This window comes from Astatotilapia calliptera, chromosome 15, assembly GCF_900246225.1.
Source record: "Astatotilapia calliptera chromosome 15, fAstCal1.2, whole genome shotgun sequence".
Lineage (NCBI taxonomy): Eukaryota > Metazoa > Chordata > Actinopteri > Cichliformes > Cichlidae > Astatotilapia > Astatotilapia calliptera.
The window spans coordinates 11,305,506-11,332,464 of NC_039316.1; the positions used below are offsets into that span (position 1 = coordinate 11,305,506).

Here is a 26,959-nt window from a genome sequence, read left to right on the forward strand (position 1 = left end):
ACACACACACACACACACACACAAAGAGATAGATAGATAGACCATAGTATCTAGTTTCTTTGGATTATTGTAAAGTAAAAAAATAAATAAATAAAGGTGAGGGTGCATTAGCGCACGCAGCATGGGTGTCTTACACATCTGTGATGTTTCATTCAGATGACATTATCAAGCCACTTTCTGCATGCATTACATTTTTATGGCTCCAGAGTAAGGATCCGGGTGCTCTGGAGCATTATATGAAATGCCAAAGGAGACCTGAAACTCCTGAGCAGCTGAAATCTTACACCAAGCAAGAATGAGAAAACATGTTACTGTCAAAAATAGAGCTTAGTATTTCGCATTAACAGTTACAGAAGGGTTTCAACATTTCATATGCTGTCCCATTTTAAATATAGGGATCACCGGAATTTGAAATCATTGCATTAAATTTCCACAAACCATTATGATTTTACACGGTCCCAGCATGTTTTGAAAATGTGGTTGTGAATGAAGAAATGAACTAAAATAAACTGCAACATGTTCATCATGATGTTGCCTCTGAAAAGTAAAAGGTATCTGTCCTTTACAACTAAATGTTCTGCGTTGATAACGTACAGCAGGGTTTAGCCCTAAATAGCACCATTGTGGGCATCATAGCACAGAGGGAGTGAGTTAGGAGGAGGGCAGGCCTGCTGCACTCTGGCTGGGATCCATACTTAACACATAATCTATATTATCTTTAGTCTGCATGTTGACACATTCCGGATACGCTCAGTAAATAACCACAGAGACAAGTAAGACTTCATTTTCTTGTATTTCGCTGATGGGAAATTTTTAAAGTTTATTGATATGTTTTGTTGAATACTATAATGAATACTTTGCTTGATTTTTGTTTTATTGATCGGTTTTTGTCTGGTTTTGTCTCTTCGTGCTTTAGTGAAGAACTGATGAGGGTCTTTTTCCTCCTGATCTGTCATACCAGTATTTTTTGTGAGCTTTTGCTTTGAAAAATTAAATCTGCCACCTCATAAATACGAAGCAATATTTTTTGAGTAAAACGCAACTCAGATATTCAAATACATGAAATTAAAGGTTTATTTATTCAAATAATTGATCATTAAGGCAACTGTACTTGGCATAAACTGTATGTGTACAAGTGAATGTAATTCGACCAGATTCCATTAAATGTAACATTTTATATTGTACTTATGCAACAAAATTACATCAGTACAAAAAATTTACATGTAATGTAACTGCTTAAAGTCTTACACACACACACACACACACACACACACACACACACACACACACACACACACACACACACACACACACACACACACACACAGCTGCTGTCTTTGTTGTCTAGGTAATGTGTCCTGAACCGATTCATTAATAATTCATTACTTTTCTTTTGAAACTTACACCCTTGTATTTTACACCACTTTCAGAGTAAGGGTATCCCCCTGACATTGGCCTCCATCGAGCAAGTTGTCATGTTTTGATAAGAGACCGAGGGTGGTGAGGTCATCGTCTAGACTCCTTATCTTTACAGCCATTTAAAGGGTAGGAACCTTTGGTGGCTCTTTAACACATTTTTGAAGATTTGGATTTTGTCACTGTTTTAATGCATTTAACTATTTAATTCTTTAAAGACTTTAAAATTGATTGAGTGTATATTTTAAAAATCGAATCTTTTAAAAAATTAAAAATAGGAAAGAATACTTTTTTTGTTTGTTTGTTTTACAGCACTAATTGAATATAAAAATATTTTCGTATCCAAAGTCCTATTATTACTTTCCTTGTGTTTTCACCTGTCTCATCACTTTTCCCTCCCTTTTCTACGTAGCCCTTGTGGTTTCCCGTTCTTTTCCCCGTCACCTCTGTTTATTGCCAGCATTCTTTGGATCTTCTCTGACGTTTGCGCCAGAAAACTCCGGGAAGATGATTATACACTGTTTTATTTTAGGCTGTTTATTTTTGGGATAACCAATGTAAAAGAATAGTGGCGATGTCTTTGGTCCAGGCTGTGAAACGATCACTTTACACTTTTAGAGAGGTCCCAAAAATTCATTGCATTGACAGCACGCCGGTGCATTAGTGCATACTGTTGGCCTGCTCATCTGTAAAGTTTCCATTACTACTGAACAATATGCAGTTGTTAGAGTAACTGCTGGCATTTGCCTGTAATTCCTTAATGTAAAAGAATGGGCCAGCCACATTCTGCATTTATCCAAATGGCATGTGACATTTCAAACTGACTTGCAGTAGTATAGCTCCACGTGTCTTCAATAGTTCAGCTTATATTATAACATGCATATGACTGTGTGCATGTGTGTCAAGGCAGAGGACGAGGTTAATCCATCTGCTCAGACAGCCGAAGGAGTAAATAGTCTCAATTTGGGAGGAGGGAAGAAACACATAATCTCATGTCCCGCCTGCCCCTCATCGAAGCCGGCAGTAATTTGGACTAGGGGGTGTGGGTGTGGGTGGAGTAGGGGGTTGTAGCTTGGTATAGCCATGTCAGTGAAAGGGCACTTGGATACACATAAAACACATACAACTATACACACATACACCCAGGGCCGCCTCCAGAAATTTTTCATAGGGGTGGCCATATAGGAGTCACTGAAAATATTGGGGGTGGTACACCAAAAATAGCATTTTCAGTTTTATTATGCTGTTGTCAAATATTAATTACTTGAAAAATATAGCAAAAAACAGAGTAAGAAGATAATGATATGCCTAGTTAATTTCCTGCTATTAAAGTTGTTAGATAGAAATGCATTTTTCATTCCCTGTGAAGAGCTTAGATCTGCATCTTTGACATTTCTCACCCAAATTGAATAATTTCTTTGCAGTTGAACCTATCACAGCTATTGGCTACAGCTAAATGCTTCCCTTTTCTTCCAGAAAACTGCTATACTGAAGACTGACTTGAGTATCAGGTGACTGAAAGTTGCTACAACACGAGGATGGAGACAGAACCAAATCCAGAAGAAGGAGCCAGCGCTCCAGACAATTCCAAGGAAGAAGGAAGTCTGGACACATCAGGGTTTGAAACAACTGCTGAGCGTCTGGTGGAGCTGATAAACAGCATGGAGGTGATGCTTTTGGACGTGGAGCACTTGAGGACCACCTGCAGCGAACAGGTTTCTGAGCTGACGCATGCGGCAGCAGACCTCAGGAAGCAGCAAGAGGACCTTAAAGAGAGCTACTCCGAGCTGTCCCGAGAAATACAGGAAATCGTGGAATCAATGGACGACCTGTTCAGCACCAAGAGTGCCTTTGAACCTCAAGAGAAGCAAACAGAAGCTGAACCAGCAGCTTTGAGGGACAAAAAGTGACTGGCAGATTTAGCTTCTCTTTGTATCGTGTTTGGGATTGTGGTTTTGAGTTTGGATGCTTACATTTTGAATGGATGGGTCGGTGATGGGGCGAGATGCTGAAGTTTGACATCGCTGAATCGTGCTTTATTGTCTTTGTTAAGGTTTTTGTCATTGATTGCTAAGTCTAGCAACAACAATATTTTTTCTTATTTTTATAATATAATATCACTGACTTTATGTGTATATATATATATATATATATATATATATATATATATATATATATATATATATATATATATATATATATATATATATGAATGCTGGATTTTCCCTTAAAATAATAATTTCATTCAAACATTAACAATATGAACCCAACAAAGGCACAGTTTATTGCCTTTCTTTTTTGTTTGATTGCTATGTACTTGCATCTTAAAGGCGATGACAAGAGACTATAACGGCTCCTCTAGTATTGCAGCTCATTGGCACAGGAACGTTGATGTTCACTGATTCCCGGTGTTCCTTGTCCTCCATGCTACGTTCACATCCAGGCCATGCTCCACTGTGGTTTCTTGCTAAAAATAAAACTAAATAGAGCTTTAAACCTATGTTTACCTCCCACTAGCTCCCCTGTTGTGATTTACTCGTCTGTATTTAGTGGTTACAGGATGTGTGAAGGAGACAATCAATGGTGAGACACTTCAGAAAAGGCAATCAATGGAAAATTCTCTTTCACACTGAGTCACGTTTTAGTGCGCTTCGCAAATAATACAACTTTAAGATATGTTGCAGAGACGTATTTAAATTGCACGTGATGACACATGTAACCTCCTTTATATTATGAAATGAACCAAACTTTGATGATGTTCCATTTCTGCATGAATCTATACATTGCCTCTACATTTGCATAATTTCTGTACCTCCAAAACATTTGTGTGAATAAAAAGACTTGATGTAAATTAACAACATGAGTCTCGGTACGTGGAAGTTCTACCTTCAGACATTCTGCTCCAGCAAGAAACATATTTACGATCAAAACAGAACAAAAAAAATAGAAAACCAGTGTTTCTCTTAGTGGTTGAAATCTGACACTTTATGGGCTGTGGTGTCAGTAAGCAGTGAGAGGGTGATGGAAGAAGAAATGCTGGGTGTCGTTGCCTGCTGTCACTGCTGAAGTGCACATCCCACCGTGCAGCTTGTCAGCAAGCTGGGAATTCACTTCAATCAGGTAATTCAGTAATAAGATTTTACATGTTTTTTTATCCAGCTTTTCATTTGTATTTGCATGGAATAGATACTTGTTAAAACATTAGCAGGGGTCCTGAGGGACTCAGGTTTCATCTGATACACGTTAATCTGTTAATGGATGAATGAACTGCACGCACATCATTTGTGTTAAATGGAATTTCTTGCACTGTAAGTTGCGTTAATTAATTGCTATCCTCGTCAGTAGTTCAGCAGTGGCTTCAGGTGAACATGAATATCCTGCAAGTCCTGGGACTCCTACAGCTGCTGGCTGTACCTGCTTTTACAGTGAGTTTTTTTATGTTAACAATATTAATAGTATTGTATTATTACAGATTCATATCAACAGTACCTTATGACACAGGAAAATATTCCTTTGATTTTTTTTTTAAGTGGTAAATGATTTATTTTCTGATGTGCAAGCATGATTAGTTCAATGTGTCACAGAACAGGTTTGTAAAAATGTTGTGTAATGTATAAGTGTTAGTTTGTGGCTAAATGCTATATTTTTTTAGTGCGTCTTGCATGCGTTTAGTGTGTGAGTTAGGGATTTGTGTCAGGTCCTGATGTCCCATGTGGGAGCACAACATGTTCCAGAGCCTGACTTTGAGTTTCTCTTATTTGCTTAGTTGACACGTTCGACCCACGACTACTGGGGTGAGTTTGGAGCCTATGGACCCTGCAGCCGCAGCTGTGACACAGGGGTGGCAGTGAGAACCAGGAAATGTATTACTTCAAGGTAGGGCAAAGAAATGCATGAAGTAAAGAGCCTCATATTTATATTCATTGCTATTGTGTTTTGAATATGTGAACTTAAGGTAATTTTGTATTCATTTGTAACATTACAAAAGACTCTTTGTTAAGTCTAATTGTTGAATGTTGCCATTGTGTTTCTTAAATTTGTACAGTCTTAGTTCAAGCAGTAGGATCAAAGCCATTCCTTTAATCCTGACCACCTCTCCAACCACTCTGTGCTGGGGGAGGTTTTATTGTAGATACATCCTATCTGAAAGATCTGTTTCTTTTGATGTAAGCTTCCTGGGTTTACGACCCTTTGGTCAGCAGGAGGTCTGACACACACACACACACACACACACACACACACACACACACACACACACACACACACACACACACACACACACACACACACACTCTTACAGAAGTTCACACATATACATAAAATGCTTTGTCTTAGAACAAAGGGGGCGTGGCTTTGTTCTGACGTGTTTTGTGTGAACTGTCTCTCAATAAAAGGTAGCAGGAGGAGGTCAGATCTGGGGGTCATTTTCGTGGTGGACACAGACGAGGCCTCCCTTGCGCAAATAATCGATCGATCGACTGTCTTGTTTTCTTCATGATGAATAAGTCTCTAGAATTAGCGGGGCTTGTGGAAACACAGACCCAACACTCTTCTTATATCGTTTTTAATTTGTGTCTTTTTTAACACTTGAGTGTGCAAATGCCATTTATTTCATTTCCTTCTGCAGGACAGATGGTGGACATAACTGCATAGGATCCTCCAAATCATTCCGCACCTGCAATACACATGTAATTATCCTTTAAACCCATTTAAAAATACTTTCACAAAGAGAAAACGGATAGTATCTTGTTTAAATGTTCGATTTCCTGTCATGCAGGAATGCCCAGTGAGCTCAAGGGATTTCAGACAGGAGCAGTGCTCCCAGTTTGACAGAATGGACTTTAATGGCAAACGCTACACATGGTTGCCTTATTGTGGAGGTACATGTACAATATGTACAACAATATTTAAGTGTTTTTAGGTTTGTGACTCCCTAACCTTTTCTAGCAGCTAATCCATGTGAGCTCAACTGTGTCCCGAGAGGAGAGGATTTCTTTTACCGACACAGAACTGCAGTGGTAGATGGGACCCCGTGCTATGTGGGCCGCAGTGATATCTGTGTGGATGGTGTCTGCAGGGTGAGATTTGGAGCTGCAGATTAGACCTATGCATGTGACTCTTACTTAGTTTGAATATTTGGGTTTCAATGTACCAAATAATCCAAGAGCAGGGTGTGACGCTAGAATAGAGCATAAAAATGAATCTAAATAAGGTTGAAAGATCGTCTGTATATTTTTTACTTTTAAAGATGCAGATTGTTCAAAGCAAAGAAGTTTTTTCTTTATTGCTAACTCTTGTTTGTCAGCCAGATTTAGAAAAAAAGATTGTTGAAGTTAAAGGTAGAAAAAGAATACATAAGATATTTCTGTTGTTATCCTCCCTTTCTTTGATGCAGTCTTTTAGTTTTGTTTTAGTCATAGAGAATTTTACTCTCCTAAAAGGCGATTTATAGGACTCTTTTCACTTTTGTAATACCTGTTGGTTCTTTTTCTTATAGTTATTTCCTAATAATTTGTCTTTTTTTTTTAGATACTGACCCGTGGAGAGTTTATGGGCTTGGATGAAGACACTAACTCAGTACACTCCTCTGCTCCAGTTGTTGTTGCTGCTCCTCGTCCAACAGAGACATTCACATATGTCTATAGAGCTAGTGTGTTTGGCGAGTGCTCTGCCTCGTGCAGCGGAGGCATGCAGCATCGTAGTGTGGAGTGTGTAGTTGAGGACTCAGTGAACCCCCATGTGGTCGACGAGACTTACTGCATTGCCCAGCGCCTGCAAAGGCCACCGAGTCAGCAGGCCTGCAACATGCATCCATGTACTGCAGAGTACAGCGTGTCCAGCTTCAGTGGAGTATGTCTCCTACGGTTAAAAACTATCATATTTGAACTATCCTAATGATATGAAACAGTTATGTCTACTTAGACCATCTTTGCCATTTTAATTTTTTTTTTGGCTGATACAACACCTATCTTGGATAAAGTATGACCTTGTTCATATGATTGTTACACTGCTTGTATTTATCAACTCAAATCAGTTAAAAATATTAACTAAATTGTTGCATTTGATGGTCAGTGTTCAGCAACCTGTGGAGAAGGACAGCAGACAAGGGAAGTTGTTTGCGTTGGACCAGGAGGCGAACATCTGCCTGATCATGCATGCAGTGGACTGGTTCGACCTCCTTCTGTCCAGGCCTGCCGCAGACCTGCCTGTTACACACGCATAACCTGGCATATGACAGAGTACGGCCTGGTAAGGGAACAGAAAGCAAAAAAAAGCTTTAACTGTTATTTTCCTTTCAGCGTTACTAGCTTTGTTTATCTCGCAGTGTTCGAGAAGTTGTGGTGGTGGTGTGAGGGAGAGGAGAGTTGCCTGTTTTGACACTGATTTGAACCCCTACCCTGAAGATCGTTGTGGGTTAGCTCACAGACCACATTCTGTGGAGGAATGCAACACGCAGCCCTGCCCTGGGGTGCAAAGTGAGTGACATCTGAATGCAGCAAGTTCTGATCATTTTTACTTTTATTTATTTATTTTATATTGTCAACCTTGTTTCTTTTCCAGCGGCCCCAAGTGTGCAGGACCCAAGGCCAGGTGGAAGCACTATTAGAGGATTTGTGCCCCATATTCCAGAAGAACCTTCAGGTATGATGAGTGCGGAAATGTTACCATCTTTCTTTGCATGGTTGAGCATGCAATTTCTTTATATGTGGCACTACAACATAAGATCACCCTTGTGTGTAATAGAACCTCATAGAATCATATCATCCCAATAGAGCACTTTTCTCTCAGACTGCAGGCTTGCTTGTAGTTTCTAGAGATTTTAAAAGCAGAATGGGAGGCAGAGCCTTCAGCATTCAGGTCCCAGTTTGGATTTGGGGGAAGTTTACTTTAAAGACTAAGCTCAAAATGTTCTTTTTTTGATGAAGCTTATAGTTTAGGCTGGGTTGGCTGACCCTGAAGCAGATTGTAGCTATACTGCTATAGGGCACAGACTGCTTCAGGAACTTGTCTACTCACCTCTTTTCATTGCCCACATGTTTACACACCACTGCAGCACCAAATCTTTGTCTTCTCTGTCCCGTAGTCTGTATTTAGTCCTGTCTCTATGCTCTTACCCACTATTGCAAAATGGTTGTTCATATGGGGTTGTTTGATTTTTGGGGTTTGCCTTATAGTACAAAGCTCCTTCAGGCATTTTTTCTTGTGATTTGGTACTACTGAATTGAATTGAACTAATTTGAACTGAACTGATATTACAGTGCTGAATAATGAATTAATGAACATTTAGAGACACTCACCCACACAGACATAGCAGTGTTTCACAACTCAGAGTGGATTTTATATATGTGAAATCAAAGCCACTGTAAAAAAACAAAAAAAAAACCAAATGTTTCTTAAGACGACGCAGACAGTAATTTTAGTATTGTAACACAGTTGAGGGTTCTTCACGCAATAAAGATAATGTACGCTTTCGGCATGTTGTAATTGTTGCTGTCTAGACTATGACTGTGCTGCCCTCCCATTGCCTTCTTGTATTTCATAGACAAACAGAAAATTCCAAACTTGTTTTAGCCTAATTTCCAACTTAGATAACTGGAGGTAAGCCACAAGCTCAAACACAGCCATTTCTTTTTCCTTCTACGAAGCGTTTTCTGTATTATAAAAGCTGTTTTGTTTTTTTTAACTAAAAACAACAACAAACTTTTCATGACTTATCTTTTATTACCTACAAAGATGACTGAGAACCTACACAGACTTATTAAGAAATGTTAGTCAAAAGCTTTTAAAATTAGAAAGGAATGCATGCATACAGTATATTTGACCTCATTTGTTTACTTGCTTTAGTTTCAAGGCCAGCTACAAACAGTGTGTATGACTCTTACCCTAATGAGGTGAGACCTCACTGTACGCAGTCGCCTTACGGCTGCTGTCCTGATGGCCGTACCTCTGCCACGGGGCCCAGGAACCTGGGATGCTCACAAGAATGTGTCCGCACTAGGTAACATGAGTACCTCTAAACACTATTTTGCAGAAAATGATGTGAAAGTGTAGAGAAATCTTTTCCCCATTTTCAAACTGAAATTAAAAAAGAAAAATCATCGTCTCTGTTTTAGGTATGGCTGTTGTTTGGATGGGGTGACACCCGCTCAAGGATTCGGACAGGCTGGCTGTCCTGAGTACCAGACTGTGGTAGGAATCACATTATTAACTAATTTTATGAGCCAGTCACAGTTAACCTTTCTGAATAATATAACAGCTGTGTATATAAATCTAGTGATGACCTTCACTTAGTAACAAAGTATTTGCCAAGTTTACTAAATTTGAGTGTTCACCAAAAAGATATGGTCAAATAGAAGCACCACAGGGATAAAATATCATGTGTTTTTAGAGCATTATTCACAATAACAACCATAAGAAAGTATCTTTGTCTCTGCAAAACAATTATATAATCATATATGTAACGCTTAATATTTCTTTCACCATTTAAAATGTCTAACAATTGCAGCTCTTTTTCTGCAGACCACACTACAAATATAATGTATATATTGCTTTGTTTTCTCCTATATCAGCAGCACCCATCACCCACTCCTCCATCCACTGGCTATTTGTGCTCCCTGCCTCGTGATGAGGGCCCCTGTGAGACCTGGACGGTCCGGTTCTGCTATAATCCTGCCACTGCCAAGTGTACCGAGTTCTGGTATGGAGGCTGCCAGGGCAATCCCAACAACTTTGTGTCCCTGGAGGCATGCCAACGAGAGTGTGGAGGTGTGGCGAGGGTGCCTGTATCCACATCTCCAAGAGAAACTACAAGGAGAGCGACACTCAGGGACCTTCTGAGAGCAAGGCCATAACCACACATGTCACTGATATCTCCAAAAGTGCCCAGTCATGCTCTCTGTTTAAAGAAAATCAAGTGATTTTGGTACACAAATGTAGCCTATAGTATACACACCAAATAAAGAAAAAAAGAACAACAAACCACATTACATATTTCATTTAAAAATATGATTTGCCATCACAAATATTATAGCTATTTTTCCTGGTTTCACTGTCTTTCAGTTTGTTTTTGTGATCTCCACTATGTCAGTGTATGTGTTGTTGCCCTGTAGGTCGGGATTCAAACAAAAAATTATTTCATTGTAATTACTCAAATTAAATCATATATCCAATTAATAAATGTTCAGCTATGTTGTAATTTTGAAAAAAAAAAATGCTTTATTTGCATCTTCATTTCTTGTAGGGCATCATTACTGACATGTCAATACACGAGCAGGATAATAGTAAAAGCTACTCAGAGGTGCTCCCAAGTTCACAAGGGGTCACCACAACAGCTAGCTCAACTTGTATGCTGGATGTCTTTCTTGATGCAGACCTGAAGGGTTTTGTGTGTCCTCCCAGGGATGAACCAGAGATCTCTCTATGTTAAGTGAATGTGTAAACAGCAAAACAATATAATGACTACAATTTAAATTTACATTTTCCCCCATTAAATAATCAGCAAGTGAGTTCACAAACTCATTAGAAAAGTAATTTATTGGGGGGCCGTTTCCCCACAAACTTCTGTACAACTAGAAGTCTTCTATGCAGGAGCCTTGCAGGGGCTGACAAAGCGTTCAGCCCCTACTGGCTATTAAAAGTAAGGCAGCTTTAGAGCGCTTCTCTGCTGGCTACACTTTTCAGATGCACAACCTGGGTCCATTTAAATAATGTCTATGATAATTAAAAAAAAGAGAATTTAGAAAAAATAATGTGTACCTTTACAAACAAAGTCTGCTGAAAAAAAATCACATTTTAATCATTACTGTTGCATTATCGGACTTTTATTTTGAAGCAAAAATTATACTTTGAAGGGACTCGATTTTACAACCGGAAGAGGTCTTTTTCACTTCCCCTAAATTACTTTTAGACCAAACAGCTACATCGCACGGGGTTCTGAGAAGTTACACCGAATACGAGTTTTTTCAGTTTTGCATAGCCAGTAAATAGCGAGGCTTTGGGTTGAAAACAGAGATGGTAAGTGTGTTTTATTTTACATCTAAAGAGCTAATAATTCTCAGTTTAGGCCACAACTAGCTTGTGCTAATCACACACAGCTAAGCTAATAAGCTTCGAGGCTAACGCTTTGCTATTCTTATCAAACACGCATTTTTGCCCACCGCTTCGTTGTTTCTTAAAACTTAATTTCACCATCTAATCAAATTACATATTTCTATTAATGTGAGATGTGGCTGAAGTAACGTTATGGTGGATGTTTTGTAAAAGACTGATGAAGTCGGTGGTCTGCAGCTGAATGACCATCCTTACACTGGTGTTGGAAAATGTCTGGGCAGAAGGTTACACAAGTCTCAAAAACTCGCAAAAAACTCGCATCAGCTGCCCAATTAAGGTGCTTTGGTTTGACACAGAGAAACTACGTGGTGGTGTGTATTAAACATTATCAATCATTTTACAGTCGCACACAATTTTGCTTGTCCAACCAACCAAGAGACCAGAGGGCCGCACATACGCTGACTATGAGTCAGTTAATGAATGCATGGAGGGTGAGTCTGTTTAATGTTTTCATTCATAAATCATCTCGCAGTTTTTTTAAATATTTACTTTCAGTGTAACTAGTAGTAGCAGCAGATGCAATTTTATTGAATTCATCATCTATTGTGATTCCTCATTCTTTTAAAGGATATTTTTCTCATAGTAAATACATACGAATGATAGGCCAGTGAATAATAAATTAATCCTGGTACCAAGTATTGTCTGTGTATGGGATTATGTGGTTCATCTTAATTTGTGGAGAAAAAAACAAAAACCCAGACTGACAGTAATCACTTTCTAGTTTCTGGAAAGTAAAAAAGAAAACATGAGAAAAGACATATATATTAATTATGTGACTCTCTTTAAACTATGGACTCAGGAAACAAAATTCTTTTATGTCAACTAGGGCTGGGCCATATTATACCGTTCACGGTAATACCGGTATAATGTTAGGCAACGATAGGAAAATGAAATATCGTGATAGAATATGAGTAAAACGCGCATGCGCAGTTCCTTTGTTTTCATACGCACATGGCCGATTGTTGAGTGAAACAAATGAACCAGAATTGGTTTGTAAAAAATGGTGCAACTTCAGTGATGTGGAACTGGTTTGGTGTTTGTTCGTCAGATACACGACAAAGCACATTTTTTTGCAGAACATGCAAGCGGCTGTTGTTATTGTCGTATTTGTCGGACTAAGATGCTCTTAAATCTGGGAGTAATCTGTGTCCTAAACTCCGTATACTTCAGGTCAAACAACACTGCAGCATCACTGAGAGTTAAAAACTGTCTAAATTCTTTCATCTTTAATAAAACGATCAGCATTGCTGCTTTACCAGGTGTAACTATGAAGTTTAACTTCCAGGCATCCATGAAAACAAAATTTATTACATTTAACGAGTTAGAAGTTAGCAGGAAGTTAGCTAGCGGAAGTTAGCTCGCTAGTTTCGCTAGTTACCTAAGCATGATATTGCATGTTCTGACTGAGAGATTTCTGAAAAAATTCAAATGTACAGCTCTGCTATCACTTCCAACATAAATGAAGACAGGAAACTAAACAGCAGTGACATTTGTAGGGTTACTGAAGTTGGGCTAGCTGGTATATAATGATGTGCTACGTGATCGCTAGCGACACAGCTATGTTAGCATAACATAAACAGTGAAGCTGGAGGACGAACACTAACACTTTTCCACTTATAAAAGTTAACGTTAAGGTTCCTGATAGTTAGAGACAAATTCAGTCGCATGGCAGGATGCTGTAAACGGACCAAACTTCAGTCAGGAGAACAACTGAGATAATCCATCCGCAATACGAGGTTAGTCATTAATATACTGCAACAACATGGGAATAGAGCAGCTACCAGAGAATTCAACATTAATGAATCAATGGTACAGAAGTGGAGGAAGCAAGAATGAGTTGAATAAAGTTTGATTTATCTGACTGCTTTGTTTCGCTTAATGTGCCTTATAATCCCGTGCACCTTATGGTCCGAAAAATGCGTACTGCACACTGCAGTTTAATGTTGCAAAGCACCTCTTTTTAACTTCAGTGGATATTATACATGGTTATGCTCAGGATATGTCAGCCCATTTCTACTGGAAATGCCTTTTAGTTAAACTTTCAGCAAGGAATTTGCATTTGCACTGTTACATTTTTATAAAGCTTTAATGTACATAAAAACCAGCTTCTTGTTTAAGTGAAAATAAATGGAAGGTTGTCTTTTTGCGCTAGTAATGTTGTGGAGTTGTATTTTGTCTCGCATCAATTATATCGTCAGTTATATCGTTATCGCAAATTTTCAAATGTATATCGTGATAAATATTTTTGGCCATATCGCCCTGCTCTAATGTCAACATCATTTTTATATAGCACAAATAACATGTAAACTTGTGCTTACTATAAAAGTTTAAAAATAACATCAAAAAAACTTAGTAAAAAAATAAAGAATTCAAAGGTTTTATACCTGTTTTTGAATGTTGACACAGCTCTAATTGACCTCAGGTCAGCAGGCAGCTTGTCCCAAAGAACAGGGTGACTGTGACTGAAAGCGCTCTCAGCACACAGACTAAAAGTATACACTGGAAACCATTTGCTTTACATTAATGGGTTTTGAACTGCAGTTGAGCTCTATTGAACAGAGATTAATCAAGGTTCACTTACACAAAGAATAATCATTAGTATGATATTCAGAACTGACTGCGATTAAAAATACGTACATTTACTCAAGTTATGCATTCCGTAGTAATGGGGTTATCATATACCTTTTAATGCCTTTATTATCTGTTGTGTGTCTTGAACTGCAGTATACACACAGTATACAGATTCAGACTACTGTATTAATCCCAGAGGAAATGATGTGGTCACTGTTGCTTCAAGACAGTAAGACCAGTAAATAACAGATTAACGTACCAGTTAAATATAAGGTATTTCAAAATAGCTCTAATAAATACAGATACAAATACAGAAAGTGACGCCAAAGGTTTCTTTGTTTTCACTTATTACTTTATTCCCTTTATTAGGGCCTCTTTATTTATCTTGTCTTTCTCTTTCAGTGATTACTGCACACTGTAAAGTCTATGTAAATTACGCTTGTTTTTTGCTGTTTTAGCTTTTTCCTGTGGATTGCATTTTGTTGTTGTTGTTTTTGCTTCCATTCAGCATGTCATTTGCCTCTTCCCCAGGTGTTTGCAAAATGTATGAAGAGCACCTCAAGAGGATGAATCCAAACAGTCCCTCCATTACTTATGACATTAGTCAGTTGTTCGACTTTATTGATGACTTGGCAGATCTGAGCTGTCTTGTGTAAGTATAATTAGCTGTGTATGAATTTGAATGCAACACAACATTCCCTTTGGATGCATTGGTCACGTTTCAATAAAATATTTTACTTTTTATACAGATACAGAGCTGACACTCAAACATATCAACCATACAACAAAGACTGGATTAAGGAGAAGATATACGTCCTCTTACGGCGTCAGGCTCAGCAAGCTGCAAAGTCAGTTTGACAGGGGGAATTATTTCATATTGTACCAAACATGAGGAAGAGAGATTGGGGGGGAAAATTGGGGGATGTGAAAAAATTTGGGGATTTTCTTTTTGGAAATGTCATCCTTGGCAGCATGTGTTTGTAATTTTTAACGCAAAGCCCTTTTCAGACATGGTTCCACCACTGTGCTTAAGTGACGCCACTTTTTCCATTCAGGCCACTTTTTGCAGTTTCATTCAGACACGTAAGCTCTTTTCACATGTGCACTGCAGCCTGAAGTCTTTCTTGACATTACCTGAGAGAGGTGCATGTAAGAACACAAAGGTGTGATGCAGTTGGATTGGACATTGAATGGATTTCAGCCAGGAACAAAATTCATGTAATTTGCATAGGAACTTAGTCATATTATAGTCATATTGTGTCCTTTCTATAGGATCATGCAGCTCCCTCACCTAAACCACATGGAAGGCTTGCTTTTGTGTTACATGTGAGAAAGAAATTTACACAATGTCCTGATGTGCCTGTTCCAACATTTTAAGTTTGTGTGTGAAAACAGCTATACTGGCAACTGTGGCAAAAGTGTCATTGATCTCGCAGGACATTTGCCATACATGAATTCATTCGTATTCATTACCTTTTGGAAGTAATACATAAAAAAATCTGATGAGGTTAGTAATTTAATTATGAATCTGATGTGTGCCATCAAAAAAGACTACATGTATGAAAAGGGCTTCTTTTCTTTTTCTTTGTAAAGACTGCATTGCCCATTTTAACAAAGGGAATGTTTTCACATTGTTTTCATTGGCAAAAGAGGTTTGGAATAATTGGGGTGAAACTGTACATTTTGGGCTTTATACTGAAAAATTGGGTCATGGTTGGGAACCTGCATGTTTAAGTTGTTACACTATGATGGGAAGAATGGAGAAATACTCCACGAGGTAGAAAAACTTTTTTTGTGTGTGTGTTTTTCAGTTTCCCTAAAAGTTATGTGAATTTTATTTCATTCCTGGGTGGTTGAATTTCAAGACGTTGTGGACTTTGAAAGCAGCCGTTTTATTTTTGAAGTAGATCAGTGGCTGAAGACTGATGATCACATGATGACCCAGGATATTTGTTACTATAATTAATGGACGTTTTTGAGTTTTCATTATGTTTTAAAAGCCCACCATTGTGATATAAAACGTTTTTGTAATTCTGCTGTGTTGCATAACAACTGATTTCAACTCTGCATTTCTGTTTTCTTTTATTGAAACAAAATAAACGATTGTTTCTGACTGGTGTCCACTCGTGTATATGCGACCATTAGTGCGATGAACACTGAATTTTTATACACAATGATAGTGTGACTGGCAGGTGAGTATCGCAAAAGTTAGACCCATTCATGCTGGACGTGGCCTCAAATACAGTTTATTTTCTCTGTTACTGTCTCTTTAAATGTGGCGGGCTGCCCTGTTGTTGCCGTGCTGGAAACCCCGTACTGACTGTGAAGGGACCCAAGATGGCTGAATACTCACGGGGGGCACTTAGCAATTATCTGAGCAAGACATCGGCAATGAATGGCAAATAGCAGTATAATGTAAAGCGTAACCTTCAAGTAATTATACGACTCCAGTTTGTTGGTTTACACAGTTTTGGGGATGCATGAGTAAGAGTAAGGAGAGAGTGGTCTCTCCGCGGCCCCGAGCCAGAACATGGCGGAACACTTGGGAAAGAAATAGCAGCTAACGTTAGCTAGCTGGCGTATTATTTAAAGAAGAATAGAAACATTGTTCCAGGCTTAAAACGGGTGTCTGTTGTCCGCAAGTATAAAGTAATGTTATCGACAGCTAACTCTATAGTTAATCTGCTTCAAATGGTAGTTTAACATTGGATATGTGGAGCATAGGTACTTAGCGTACTAGCTAGCGAGTTAACTCGTAAGGGTTGATAGCTAACGTTACCTGTAAGCGTACAAGCTGTACATATAAGCAGGAGTGTTTCGTGAGCCAGTCATCGTAATATCTGCTTCTTTTTCAGTACTCTGTTCTCAGCTGTATATTGCAGTGACATTCGTTGTTTTGTCGTTTAACGCGTAAGATAACGACGTCCTCCGCTCTTTAATTTTGTCGTTAGCTTCCTACAATGGTTTGTACGCGGAGTCTGCGTGGCGCCTTGCCTATAGCGCTGGCAGTGTAAGTTTTGAGGCAGCTCGTCAAGAAATGCGAGATATTGCAGTAGTAATTTTAACAATTATTGCGGAATCCTGCTGGAAACTTGTTGAGGCGATCCACTTTTAAGTTGCTTTTAGAACTTATCCTAAGTGACCCCCCGCCGATTCATATTTAGTTAATACTCTTGTAGAAGTGAGCAGCTGTAAAAAGTGAATTGAAGTTGTGGCGTTACTAGGTGAAGAAAGCACCCCGTAAAAGGCCCGGAAGGGGAGAACGGGTTACAAGAAACTGCCAGGATGACGGACACTCGTCGGCGAGTCAAAGTCTATACCCTCAATGAGGACAGACAGTGGGATGACCGTGGGACCGGGCACGTCTCGTCGGGCTATGTGGAGCGCTTGAAAGGCACGTCTCTCCTGGTGCGAGCAGAGAGCGATGGTAAGCGAACGCAGGAATACCACACGAAGATTGTAGTAGCTCAGTTATTACTACAAAAACAAGACGTTCCGCACTCATTTTAACCACCTGTATCACCTGAAATTTGTACACGTATTACTTATTTGAAGCAAATGCAGTAACCTACAATTTTGGGCTACCTTTGTTTTAAACCTGACAGGTTCCCTTCTGCTGGAGTCCAAAATTAACCCAAACACAGCCTACCAGAAACAACAGGTCAGTACATAACATGATGAACATCCAAAACTGATCCCCCCCCCCCCCATTCTGCTCTGTTTATTGTAAATTGGCTTTGTTTTTCTTTTGAAAAGGACACATTGATAGTGTGGTCAGAGGCTGAAAATTATGATCTAGCACTCAGTTTCCAGGAGAAGGCTGGCTGTGATGAAATCTGGGAGAAAATATGCCAGGTTAGTGTACTTAATTTGTGTGGGTTTGAGTTTTTCATCTCCATTAGTTTGTGGGTTTGATGCTATTTGTGTTCCTGGTGATCCCTTATGTAGTTACATCCTGAGGTGCTAATATGTTTGTCCGCACTTGTGTTTTATTAAGGTGCAGGGAAAGGACCCTTCAGTTGACATCACACAGGATGTGGTGGACGAATCGGAGGAGGAGCGTTTTGATGACATGTCATCCCCAGGTTTGGAATTACCACCATGCGAACTGAACCGTTTGGAGGACCTGGCCGAGTTGGTGGCCTCTTCTCTCCCATCACCACTGCGGCGTGAAAAACTAGCACTGGCTGTGGAGAATGAAGGCTATATTCGCAAGCTCCTTGAATTGTTCCGTGTTTGTGAGGATTTGGAGAACAGAGAGGGACTGCACCACCTGTATGAAATAATGAAAGGCATCTTCCTGCTGAATCGTACTGCACTCTTTGAGGTGATGTTTTCTGATGAGTGCATAATGGACGTCATTGGTTGCCTGGAGTTTGACCCAGCACTCCCGCAGCCAAGGCGGCATCGTGAGTTTCTCACTAAAACAGCCCGGTTTAAGGAGGTGATCCCCATCTCTGATCCTGAACTGCGTCAGAAAATTCACCAGACATATCGGGTGCAGTATATTCAGGATATGGTGCTGCCCACGCCCTCTGTTTTTGAGGAAAACATGCTGTCCACCTTGCACTCCTTCATCTTTTTCAACAAGGTGGAGATTGTGGGCATGCTACAGGTGAGATAAGCAGACATGTAGTAGTATGATCTAACAGTATGGGGTTGTTGTTTTTACTTTGTATAAACACTACATTTTAAACAAATGGTTTAATTGAAGCAAGTGTTATAAATAGGTAAACTTGTGAATATACTGTAATCCTCACAAAGGAGAATTTCTTTTATGAAATGTTAGTGAGCCTCAAATTACAGTAATTATAGGATTGTACATTGGTTTTATTTTTGACTGATTGTACTTTTACCCTGTCTGAGATTGTCTGGCACCCTTTTATGATCATGTGACCTTTGTGTTTTTATCCTGTGTCAACTCAGCATTGTTTATGTATGGCTGTCTCCATGGAGGCACAGTAGTGTTGTGTAAATCTGTTATGCTGCGCTAGAGGAAAACTGAAACGGGCACATTGTTGACTTTGCTATATCACGCTCTGAAGTCAAACACTACAGATATGAGTCTTTGCTTCCTTAATTAGCATAAGGCAGGCAAGCTTAAATCAAACCGTTCACTAACCAAGGTTTTAAAAAATATTTAAAGTGGTAGTAGATGTCATTGAATGAGATGGTGTTTTCAGCATAAACATATCAAAAGTATTTTTATGACCAGATAGATCACATTGTTTATGCTCCAAATTTCTCATTGACAAACATGATGCAATTCACTTTTGTTTTCTGTGTAATTATGTTGGCCTTGTACTATTGTAAACCAATAACAGCTTTGTAACTTGTGAAAATTGGGTGTCTGTCATACATTGACATATTAATCATACTCTTAATACTGACTTCTAAAATCTCATCTCCCTTTTTTGATGTCAGGACGATGAGAAGTTCCTGACAGACCTCTTTGCACAGCTAACAGATGAGGCCACAGATGATGACAAAAGACACGAACTGGTATACCAGAATTTAATAATTTATTTATTTAAAGTTGTTGCAGTCACAAACTCTTAAGATCTTTGTTTTGTTGACCTCTCTTTGTTTATTCCTTTTAGGTAAACTTCCTAAAGGAGTTCTGTGCATTCTCTCAAACATTACAACCTCAAAACAGGGATGCTTTCTTCAAGACATTATCAAACATGGGCATTCTACCTGCACTAGAGGTTATTCTGGTAAGTCCAGTGGCATTAATCTCAGATGAATAGTTTTGTGGTTTTCTCGCACTAAAATAATTTGTCTGTTGACGTCAGTAGCTTTGGTGATGTTGCAGCCTTTTGCATTTTGATCATGGGTGATGCCTTCAACTTTCTGATGCAATAAAATTGAATTAAGGGACATACTAGTAGTATGTCCCTTAATTCTATAACAACAAAATCTTCTTTTTTTGTTATAATGATCTATAATTATTCTATTAAAAAATAACTGGAACATGCTAGTTTGCTCATTACATTTATTTTTTGCTGAACAGTACTTGAAGGTTGCCAGGGCATACCACAGGAACACCTAGTTGAGAAAGCAGAATCAGACTCCAGCATGTGATATCTGTAGCATTAAATGTGTTGTGACTGAGAAGATAGCACATTTCTTTTGTATGCATCCCTTGTCAAAAATAAATTTCAATTAAGTTTTATTTTTTCTTTTAGTTAACTCGTGTGTTTAACTTCTCACATGGAATTTGAGTTTAAATGGGCTTAAAAGAAGTGCTATGTGATAAACACTGAGGCTTAACATACATTGAACATGCATGCAGTTAGTCATCAAAGTTGTGGTTTCAGGGCATGATGGGCTTTTTGGCTAGTAAGCTAATAAGATTTTTTTTTTTTTGGTGGTGGTACAATTCATATTATCTGCTTGTAAAGTGTATGTGAGGAAGGTCAGGAAAGACCTTCTGCTCATATAGCCATTGGGTTAATGGGGATTCACTGTCCAAAGAATTTGTTAGACATTACAAGAACTACTAAAGTGCAACCATGAGTCAAACTCGAGCTTAATGATTACTATTGTGAGTTAAAGCAAGGTCAGGCACTAAAGCAGAGAGATTTACAGATTTTAAAGTGTTTTCTTGGGGAATGGGGGAAAAAAAGGGGGGTGGGCAACTTGATTAACTTTACATGGGGAAACCAGTTTAGCACCTCACAAAATGGCAACAATAATGCGTAAACGTGCAATTGAGGTGTCCTTTCACTGTATGGGTCTTTTCTCTATAATTTGCCACTGACCTTTTTATTTTTGTTATGTTTAAATCGATAGTTTTTGTTCTTGAAATCTTGAGTTGGGTTTTGAATTGTTTGCTCTCACTATATCGATACAATTACATGTACTTCTTAAACCTGTGCACACAAGCTGATTTTGAAGCTGATCATGACTTTTGTTTTCATTATATCACTCTTGATTTTATCAGAGAGAGAAACAACAAAGGTTGTTCCTTTTTTAAAAGTTATTACTTTTGAACAATTTTAAAGTACATTTCAAAATTTCCTGGCGTGCAAATCAAAAATCTGCTGATAAATATAATAAATAGATTTATTTTGAAAAGGGAATGGACGATGTTCAGGTGCGTGGGGCAGCCACAGATATCTTCTCTTATCTGGTGGAATACAACCCCTCCATGGTACGAGAGTTCGTCATGCAGGAATCACAGCAGAATGATGATGTGAGTATATACACAAAGGCAACATGATAAATAGGAATGATGTCCATTTATCACAATGATGCACATAAACTAAAACTTATTTGCCTTTCAGGACATCCTCTTGATCAACCTGATCATAGAGCACATGATCTGTGACACAGACCCAGAGCTTGGTGGTGCAGTGCAGTTAATGGGTCTGCTGCGAACTCTGGTGGATCCAGAGAATATGCTTGCTACTGCAAATGTGAGTGTGAATGCTGCTTTTACATAGTTTCCACTATGTATGTATGTACTATTTACACTGACTGTAAAACAAACAAAAATCAAAACAAAACAAAATAAGTCCATTGCGCAGATAAGAGTTGGCTTTCAAAATGTGTAAGTGCTTAAATACAAAAGAGAACAAATGTTATGTCTGTGGGTTCTTGCGCTTTGGACAAAGACAATAGTCCTATCAGTAAAAAAAAAAAAAGAAGGCAGATTTCCTTGTTAATCAAGTTACTGTCTAGTAACTGAAAACATCACTGCCACCAATTCAACAGGTTGGCCAGGATATCTGCAGCTTCACTTTCTTGCTTGTAATTCTTTTGAACTGGAGTGAAAAGCTCAAGTACATTTTAAAAATTTAGCAATTCAGCAAAGTATCTGTTTCCTTATTTTTATTTTATTTTTTACAGAAAACAGAAAAAACTGAGTTTCTGAGCTTCTTCTACAAGCACTGTATGCATGTTTTATCAGCTCCACTACTGGCCAACACCACGGAAGAAAAACCTAGCAAAGGTACCGAGTTTTTGTTAGATTTCTTTTTTTTAATCTACAAGTTTTTATGTTGCTAGCTTTCTCACGTTCTTTCTTTCCTCCTTTAGATGACTTTCAAACATCCCAGTTGCTGGCCTTGATTTTGGAGCTGCTAACATTTTGTGTTGAGCATCACACCTATCACATCAAGAACTACATCATCAACAAGGATATTCTCAGGAGGGTATTGGTGCTCACAGCCTCCCGGCATGCTTTCCTGGCTCTATGTAAGTCACAGTTCTTCCAACTATATCTGTCAAAGTAGAGAACGATACAATTAAAGTCTGTTTGACAAATAAGGACATCTATTGCTTAATATTGAACATTGTGTTTCTCCCTGCACAGGCGCCCTGCGTTTCATGCGAAGAATTATTGGTCTAAAGGATGAATTCTACAATCGCTACATCATGAGAAATTTTCTCTTTGAACCTGTCATCAAGGCCTTCCTCAATAACGGCTCACGCTACAATCTCATGAACTCTGCTATTATTGAGATGTTTGAGTATGTTCGTGTGGTGAGTATTTTTCATACCAAAATTTAATAGGTAAACAACAGTATATATTTAACACAAAAGAACCTTGAGCGACATGATCAGCATATAAATGATGTCAGAGCGCCATAATAGCGGTCTGTACATCTCATGGTTAACTTGGTTTGGGAAGCTGGAAGGAAAAATATGTTTGGTTTCACTTGTGTTACTGATTTTTGTTCCTGTTTTTTATTGCTTCTGCTTCTCACATTTGAAGAGCCTGAAAAACCTGTACTGAAAAAACTGGTCATGTCTTACAGGTTTAAAAAAACCAATGTATGGCTAACTGATGTGCAAACATAGCTGTAATTATTTGTTAGGCATTAAAAACGTATTCTCTCTATCTTAAGTGATTTTATATTTAATCAGAGAAACTGATATGTGTACGATGTCAAACTAAATCCCTAAAAGTTTACAAGTATTGAGTCCATTCAAACCAAACTGTGACGTGTTTTAAGGTTGTTTGGTTCTGACCAAAACAACCATGCCCAAGACTTTTGAGGAGATGGTGGTGAAGTTAGCTTGGGGTTTTGTCAATGCAAAAACAAAGCAAACAACAGAAGAAAAAGCTACAGGTTTACAAACTCATCACCTGATTTAGACCAGAGTAAAGGAACTATAGGTCTGAAAATGCTCAGTCCAGTTGTTATGTGTGCTTTCATTAGAATTAGTTCTAATCTGCCTTTTGTATTTCCCTCATTGGCTTCTTTCCAACTTTTTTTTTCCCACTCTGCTTTATCGAAAACTGTAAACTGCCCATCTTTTTCTCTTTCCATACTTTCCCCCTCTGCTACCATTTCTGTGTTCTCCGCTCCCGATTGCCATTGCTCCCAGGAGGATGTGAAGTCTCTAACGGCTCATATAATAGAGAACTACTGGAAGGCTCTTGAGGATGTGGACTACGTCCAGACATTTAAAGGCCTAAAACTGCGGTATGAACAACAACGAGAAAGGCAGGACAACCCCAAACTTGATAGGTAAGAAGATTTTGTCTTGACTGCTGCCTTTATCTAATTATGTATTGACAGACAATGTTTGTCTGACACTAAATGGAAAAAGTGCGTGTGACATCTTGAATGACTAATTTTGATGAATTTTTTTTTTTTCATGAATTGTTTTTTTCTGAAGGCAGCTTTGTTGAGTCATAGTGCTATTTTGAGCTGCTGTGTTGTAAATCGTGCCCAGTTTATATTCTTTTGAAACGCATCCTTACACTTGTATTTCACCAACTGTACAAAAGCAAGTTTCCACTTATAGAGAAGGTTTTGCAACTTAACGCAGTCTAACTGTTTATAGTTAAGCAATAGACCAGTTGATCATCTATGACTCTTAAAGCGAAACTGGATGGGTTTGTTTTGTTAATCTGTAATACTTCTGTTAAATTTCATGTTATAAAATATCGACTTAATTTTTAAACGAATGTGGTGTATGTTTTATAACAGCTTCTTGGGCTATGTGTATACTTCATGTGTATGTGTATACTAATGCAAACCACATGTTTGTGGATTACATTAGTTCTGTAAGAGGAAATTTGACTAACTAAGAGCTTTCAAAGAATAGAAAATCTTTTTTTTTTCCTGATTGCTGAACTGTGCATTTTCTTTGACAGCATGCGCTCCATCTTGAGGAACCACCGCTTCCGACGTGATGCACGGACGCTGGAGGATGAGGAGGAGATGTGGTTCAATGCAGATGAAGATGACCTTGAGGATGGCGAGGCAGTTGTTCCTCCCTCTGATAAAATGAAGAGTGAGGAAGACCTCATGGAACCAATTAGCAAGTTCATGGAAAGAAAGAAATGTACGTGCAAGGAAACTTGTGATGTTTGGTGGGAAATTGGGGTTGGAAAGAATCCATTCCTTTTGTTAATTATATAAATTAATGTTACTAGCTGATTATTTCTGAAAACGAAGCCCCTGTAAATTTGATACAAGAATAGATTTTATAAAGGGTATTTCAGGGTTATAGATGTAATGGCAAATTTTAGGTGAAAAATACATTGTAATTGGGTTGTCTCGGTTACATTGATAGCTTTAGGTGTAGTCATGGGGAAATCACCAGTGTATATGGTTCTTACATTATTCCTCCCCAGATGAAAGTTGTTTGTTGTTTGTCAGCAAGAAGCAAAAACTACCAAACTGAATTTCCTGAAATTTGCTTGTAAGGTGTTGCAGAGCCAAGATAAGTTAATTTTGATTTTTTTAAAATGGTGCATTGGGCTTTGCACATAATGTGTTCTGTTATTGTCTTGTATGGCATTTTGTAAGGATTCACTCAAAGAAAACTGTTTTCATTTGGTTCAGCATAGCGGTGCCACTCAGAACCAGTTTTTACATGCTGGCTAGGTATATTTATAAGTAGTGAGAGACGCCTAAGAAGGAAAATATGTCGTGCAAAAGCCTGTCCTGATTTCTGAGGAGACAATTATATTCACCCCTCCAAAATTTTAAAGAATTTTAATGAGAGAATGACCTTTTCTTTATCACCTCATCATGTTGACCCACAGTGAAAGACTCAGAGGAGAAAGAAGTACTGGGAAAGTCGAGCTTGTCGGGCAGACAGAATCCCAGTTTCAAGCTTTCCTTCTCGGGCTCCACTAAAACCAGCCTCTCCAGCCCTCCTTCATCTGCCTCACTAAACCCAGGTTCTCCAGGATCGCCAGGGTCTCCAGGCTCTCCAGGCTCAGGCGCACGGAGCTCACCCTCCACCACAACTGTAACCACAAAGGTACCTGTCAACATTTTTTTTTTCTTAATGAGCAAAGTTAAAAAAAAAAAAAAAAAAAAGATTTGCACAGTGTTGGCAATGCTTTAAACACTTAAGTGAAGGATTTAGTAAGAAATGAGATTTAGCTATGAATCTTCACACTTATACTGTTAAATTTCTCACAACTCCCCCTCTATTCTTGTTATATAATACAAAAACTGGACATGATAACCATTGTGCCACTGGACTAGGATATTTTTTTCTAGCTGACTTTATTTACATGGTGGAAAAATAGAGGGGGGATGGAGATTATCAGAAAGTGTGTTATTTATGGATTTAATAGATTTCTAAAAATGGAAGACTCGCTGCACAAAATCAGGACAATTAACACCAAATTATATACAAAAATGGGGGGAAAAAATGCAGTGAGTTTAGTAGTTGTGAAGAATTGCATGCAATATTGACATGTATGTGTAATGGGCATATGATTGCGAGTTATAAAGAAAGCAGTGTTGAAACATGTCTGCAAATAATAATTGCAGTTTCTGCAAACTGGGTGTCTCGTTTCTGCTTCAGGGAGGTTTGGTGGGACTTGTGGACTATCCTGATGATGATGATGACGAGGAGGAGGAAGAGGAGGAGGATGGAGAGAGTAAAGAAGACCCTCTGCCACCCTCAAAGAAGTCCAAGCTGAGCTCCTAAAGAAGCGTCACTGTCTCAGCTTGTGCACCGCTCAGGCAGTCTCAGCGCATAGACTTTACACAGGAACGATCAAACTTGTAAACAAATTGAATGAATGAAAACCACCGCTCAGTGTCAACGGGTGGCCACATGAGGAGCAGACTGTGAATGGATCTGAAGGCTCCTCACACTAGTCCAATTCATACAAGTGCCAATCAGGAGACCAGGAGTGGAAAAACCGTCTGAAAATGGGAAGAGACGATTGAAAGTTTGGAGAGGGGAAAAAAATTTCACTCAATAAATCTTCAACGGACTCAAACAGTATGAGCCATGAGTTTGGTAATTTAGCAACTGGAGGAAAAGACCACATACAACACAGACAGAAATCCCAGAGAGCTCGCGGGCTTGGACCATAACCCACTGACCCCCACCTGCCCCCCACTCAGGGAAGGACATCACAGTGGCCCAAACGGGTCGGCCAATTCAGACCTAGAGCCACCACTCGCACCCCCGTCCCCTCCTCAGAATCCACTTCCTTCCTGTTCCTTTCTCCTTCTTTTCTCCCCTGCTCTCTCCCTTCTCTTTGTCTGTTGCTTTTTCTCCCTTTTTAAGTTAGCATATAGGACCAGATGGGAGGCAGCATGTGGCAAAGCGCTGTCCTTGTTGTCATTTGATGATGTCATCAGTGTCGCCGTTCCTCAGCGGACGTTGTTTCTCCGAAGAGGAAAAAAAAGCCAGCAGTTTCTTCATTATTTTCTTTTATGTTCTGTATTTGTCACAGTCTTTTTCTTTTTTCTTTTTTTTTTGTAAATGACTACAAAAAAAAGACCTGCCTTTAAATGTTCAGGACGTTTTCAGTCACACTTGAACAGGTTTTTAAAGACCTCAGTAGGTGAGCTAGTTTTACCCTTTTTGCCCTTTGAAACTGCAGATTTTTTGGAGAATTTGTAATCCCGTCTTGATTAAAGAT

The 26,959-nt window shown here is 38.8% G+C and overlaps 3 protein-coding genes across 7 annotated transcripts; all 3 read left to right on the forward strand.

Moving 5' to 3' along the window:
* The first annotated feature begins 4,407 nt into the window (after window positions 1-4,407).
* On the forward strand, window positions 4,408-10,590 carry paplnb (papilin b, proteoglycan-like sulfated glycoprotein). Of its 4 annotated transcripts, none has more exons than XM_026143282.1 (13): window positions 4,408-4,536; window positions 4,759-4,841; window positions 5,183-5,292; window positions 6,044-6,104; window positions 6,194-6,296; window positions 6,364-6,494; window positions 6,946-7,266; window positions 7,489-7,665; window positions 7,742-7,892; window positions 7,978-8,058; window positions 9,262-9,415; window positions 9,531-9,606; window positions 9,990-10,590. In XM_026143282.1, exons 2-13 carry the CDS (start codon window positions 4,785-4,787, stop codon window positions 10,266-10,268), a joined length of 1,701 nt encoding a protein of 566 aa, XP_025999067.1. In that variant the 5' UTR covers window positions 4,408-4,536; window positions 4,759-4,784; the 3' UTR covers window positions 10,269-10,590. The 4 variants fall into 4 exon arrangements, with proteins under 4 accessions (XP_025999067.1, XP_025999064.1, XP_025999066.1 ...); XM_026143279.1 differs by having other exon boundaries at window positions 4,409-4,536; window positions 9,987-10,590; XM_026143281.1 differs by having other exon boundaries at window positions 4,409-4,536; window positions 6,367-6,494; window positions 9,987-10,590.
* A 682-nt stretch (window positions 10,591-11,272) lies between these two features.
* On the forward strand, window positions 11,273-16,210 carry erh (ERH mRNA splicing and mitosis factor). Its single transcript, XM_026194642.1, has 4 exons — window positions 11,273-11,430; window positions 11,870-11,957; window positions 14,629-14,749; window positions 14,847-16,210. Exons 1-4 carry the CDS (start codon window positions 11,428-11,430, stop codon window positions 14,953-14,955), a joined length of 321 nt encoding a protein of 106 aa, XP_026050427.1. The 5' UTR covers window positions 11,273-11,427; the 3' UTR covers window positions 14,956-16,210.
* A 60-nt stretch (window positions 16,211-16,270) lies between these two features.
* Window positions 16,271-26,759, forward strand: smek1 (SMEK homolog 1, suppressor of mek1 (Dictyostelium)). 2 transcript variants are annotated; one of them, XM_026194640.1, is made up of 15 exons: window positions 16,271-17,524; window positions 17,703-17,758; window positions 17,854-17,952; window positions 18,095-18,712; window positions 19,522-19,599; window positions 19,698-19,814; window positions 21,179-21,295; window positions 21,387-21,518; window positions 21,952-22,054; window positions 22,141-22,299; window positions 22,418-22,587; window positions 23,437-23,579; window positions 24,212-24,402; window positions 25,109-25,329; window positions 25,885-26,759. In XM_026194640.1, the coding sequence occupies exons 1-15, from the start codon at window positions 17,383-17,385 to the stop codon at window positions 26,008-26,010; spliced, it is 2,472 nt and encodes an 823-aa protein (XP_026050425.1). In that variant the 5' UTR covers window positions 16,271-17,382; the 3' UTR covers window positions 26,011-26,759. The 2 variants fall into 2 exon arrangements, with proteins under 2 accessions (XP_026050425.1, XP_026050426.1); XM_026194641.1 differs by having other exon boundaries at window positions 23,440-23,579.
* The last annotated feature ends 200 nt before the right edge of the window (window positions 26,760-26,959 follow it).

What these genes read in the sequence shown, in the direction of transcription:
- smek1 (XM_026194640.1), top strand. Translation starts at nt 17,383, where the DNA reads ATGACGGACACTCGTCGGCGAGTCAAAGTCTATACCCTCAATGAGGAC. An exon ending in CTGCACTAGAGGTTATTCTG is followed by an intron (nt 19,815 to 21,178) that starts GTAAGTCCAGTG and finishes TATTTTGAAAAG; the next exon opens with GGAATGGACGATGTTCAGGT. An exon ending in ATATGCTTGCTACTGCAAAT is followed by an intron (nt 21,519 to 21,951) that starts GTGAGTGTGAAT and finishes TATTTTTTACAG; the next exon opens with AAAACAGAAAAAACTGAGTT.
- paplnb (XM_026143279.1), top strand. Translation starts at nt 4,785, where the DNA reads ATGAATATCCTGCAAGTCCTGGGACTCCTACAGCTGCTGGCTGTACCT. An exon ending in ATGGTTGCCTTATTGTGGAG is followed by an intron (nt 6,297 to 6,363) that starts GTACATGTACAA and finishes AACCTTTTCTAG; the next exon opens with CAGCTAATCCATGTGAGCTC. An exon ending in GTGTGGATGGTGTCTGCAGG is followed by an intron (nt 6,495 to 6,945) that starts GTGAGATTTGGA and finishes TTTTTTTTTTAG; the next exon opens with ATACTGACCCGTGGAGAGTT.
- erh (XM_026194642.1), top strand. An exon ending in AGTTAATGAATGCATGGAGG is followed by an intron (nt 11,958 to 14,628) that starts GTGAGTCTGTTT and finishes CCTCTTCCCCAG; the next exon opens with GTGTTTGCAAAATGTATGAA. An exon ending in GCAGATCTGAGCTGTCTTGT is followed by an intron (nt 14,750 to 14,846) that starts GTAAGTATAATT and finishes CTTTTTATACAG; the next exon opens with ATACAGAGCTGACACTCAAA.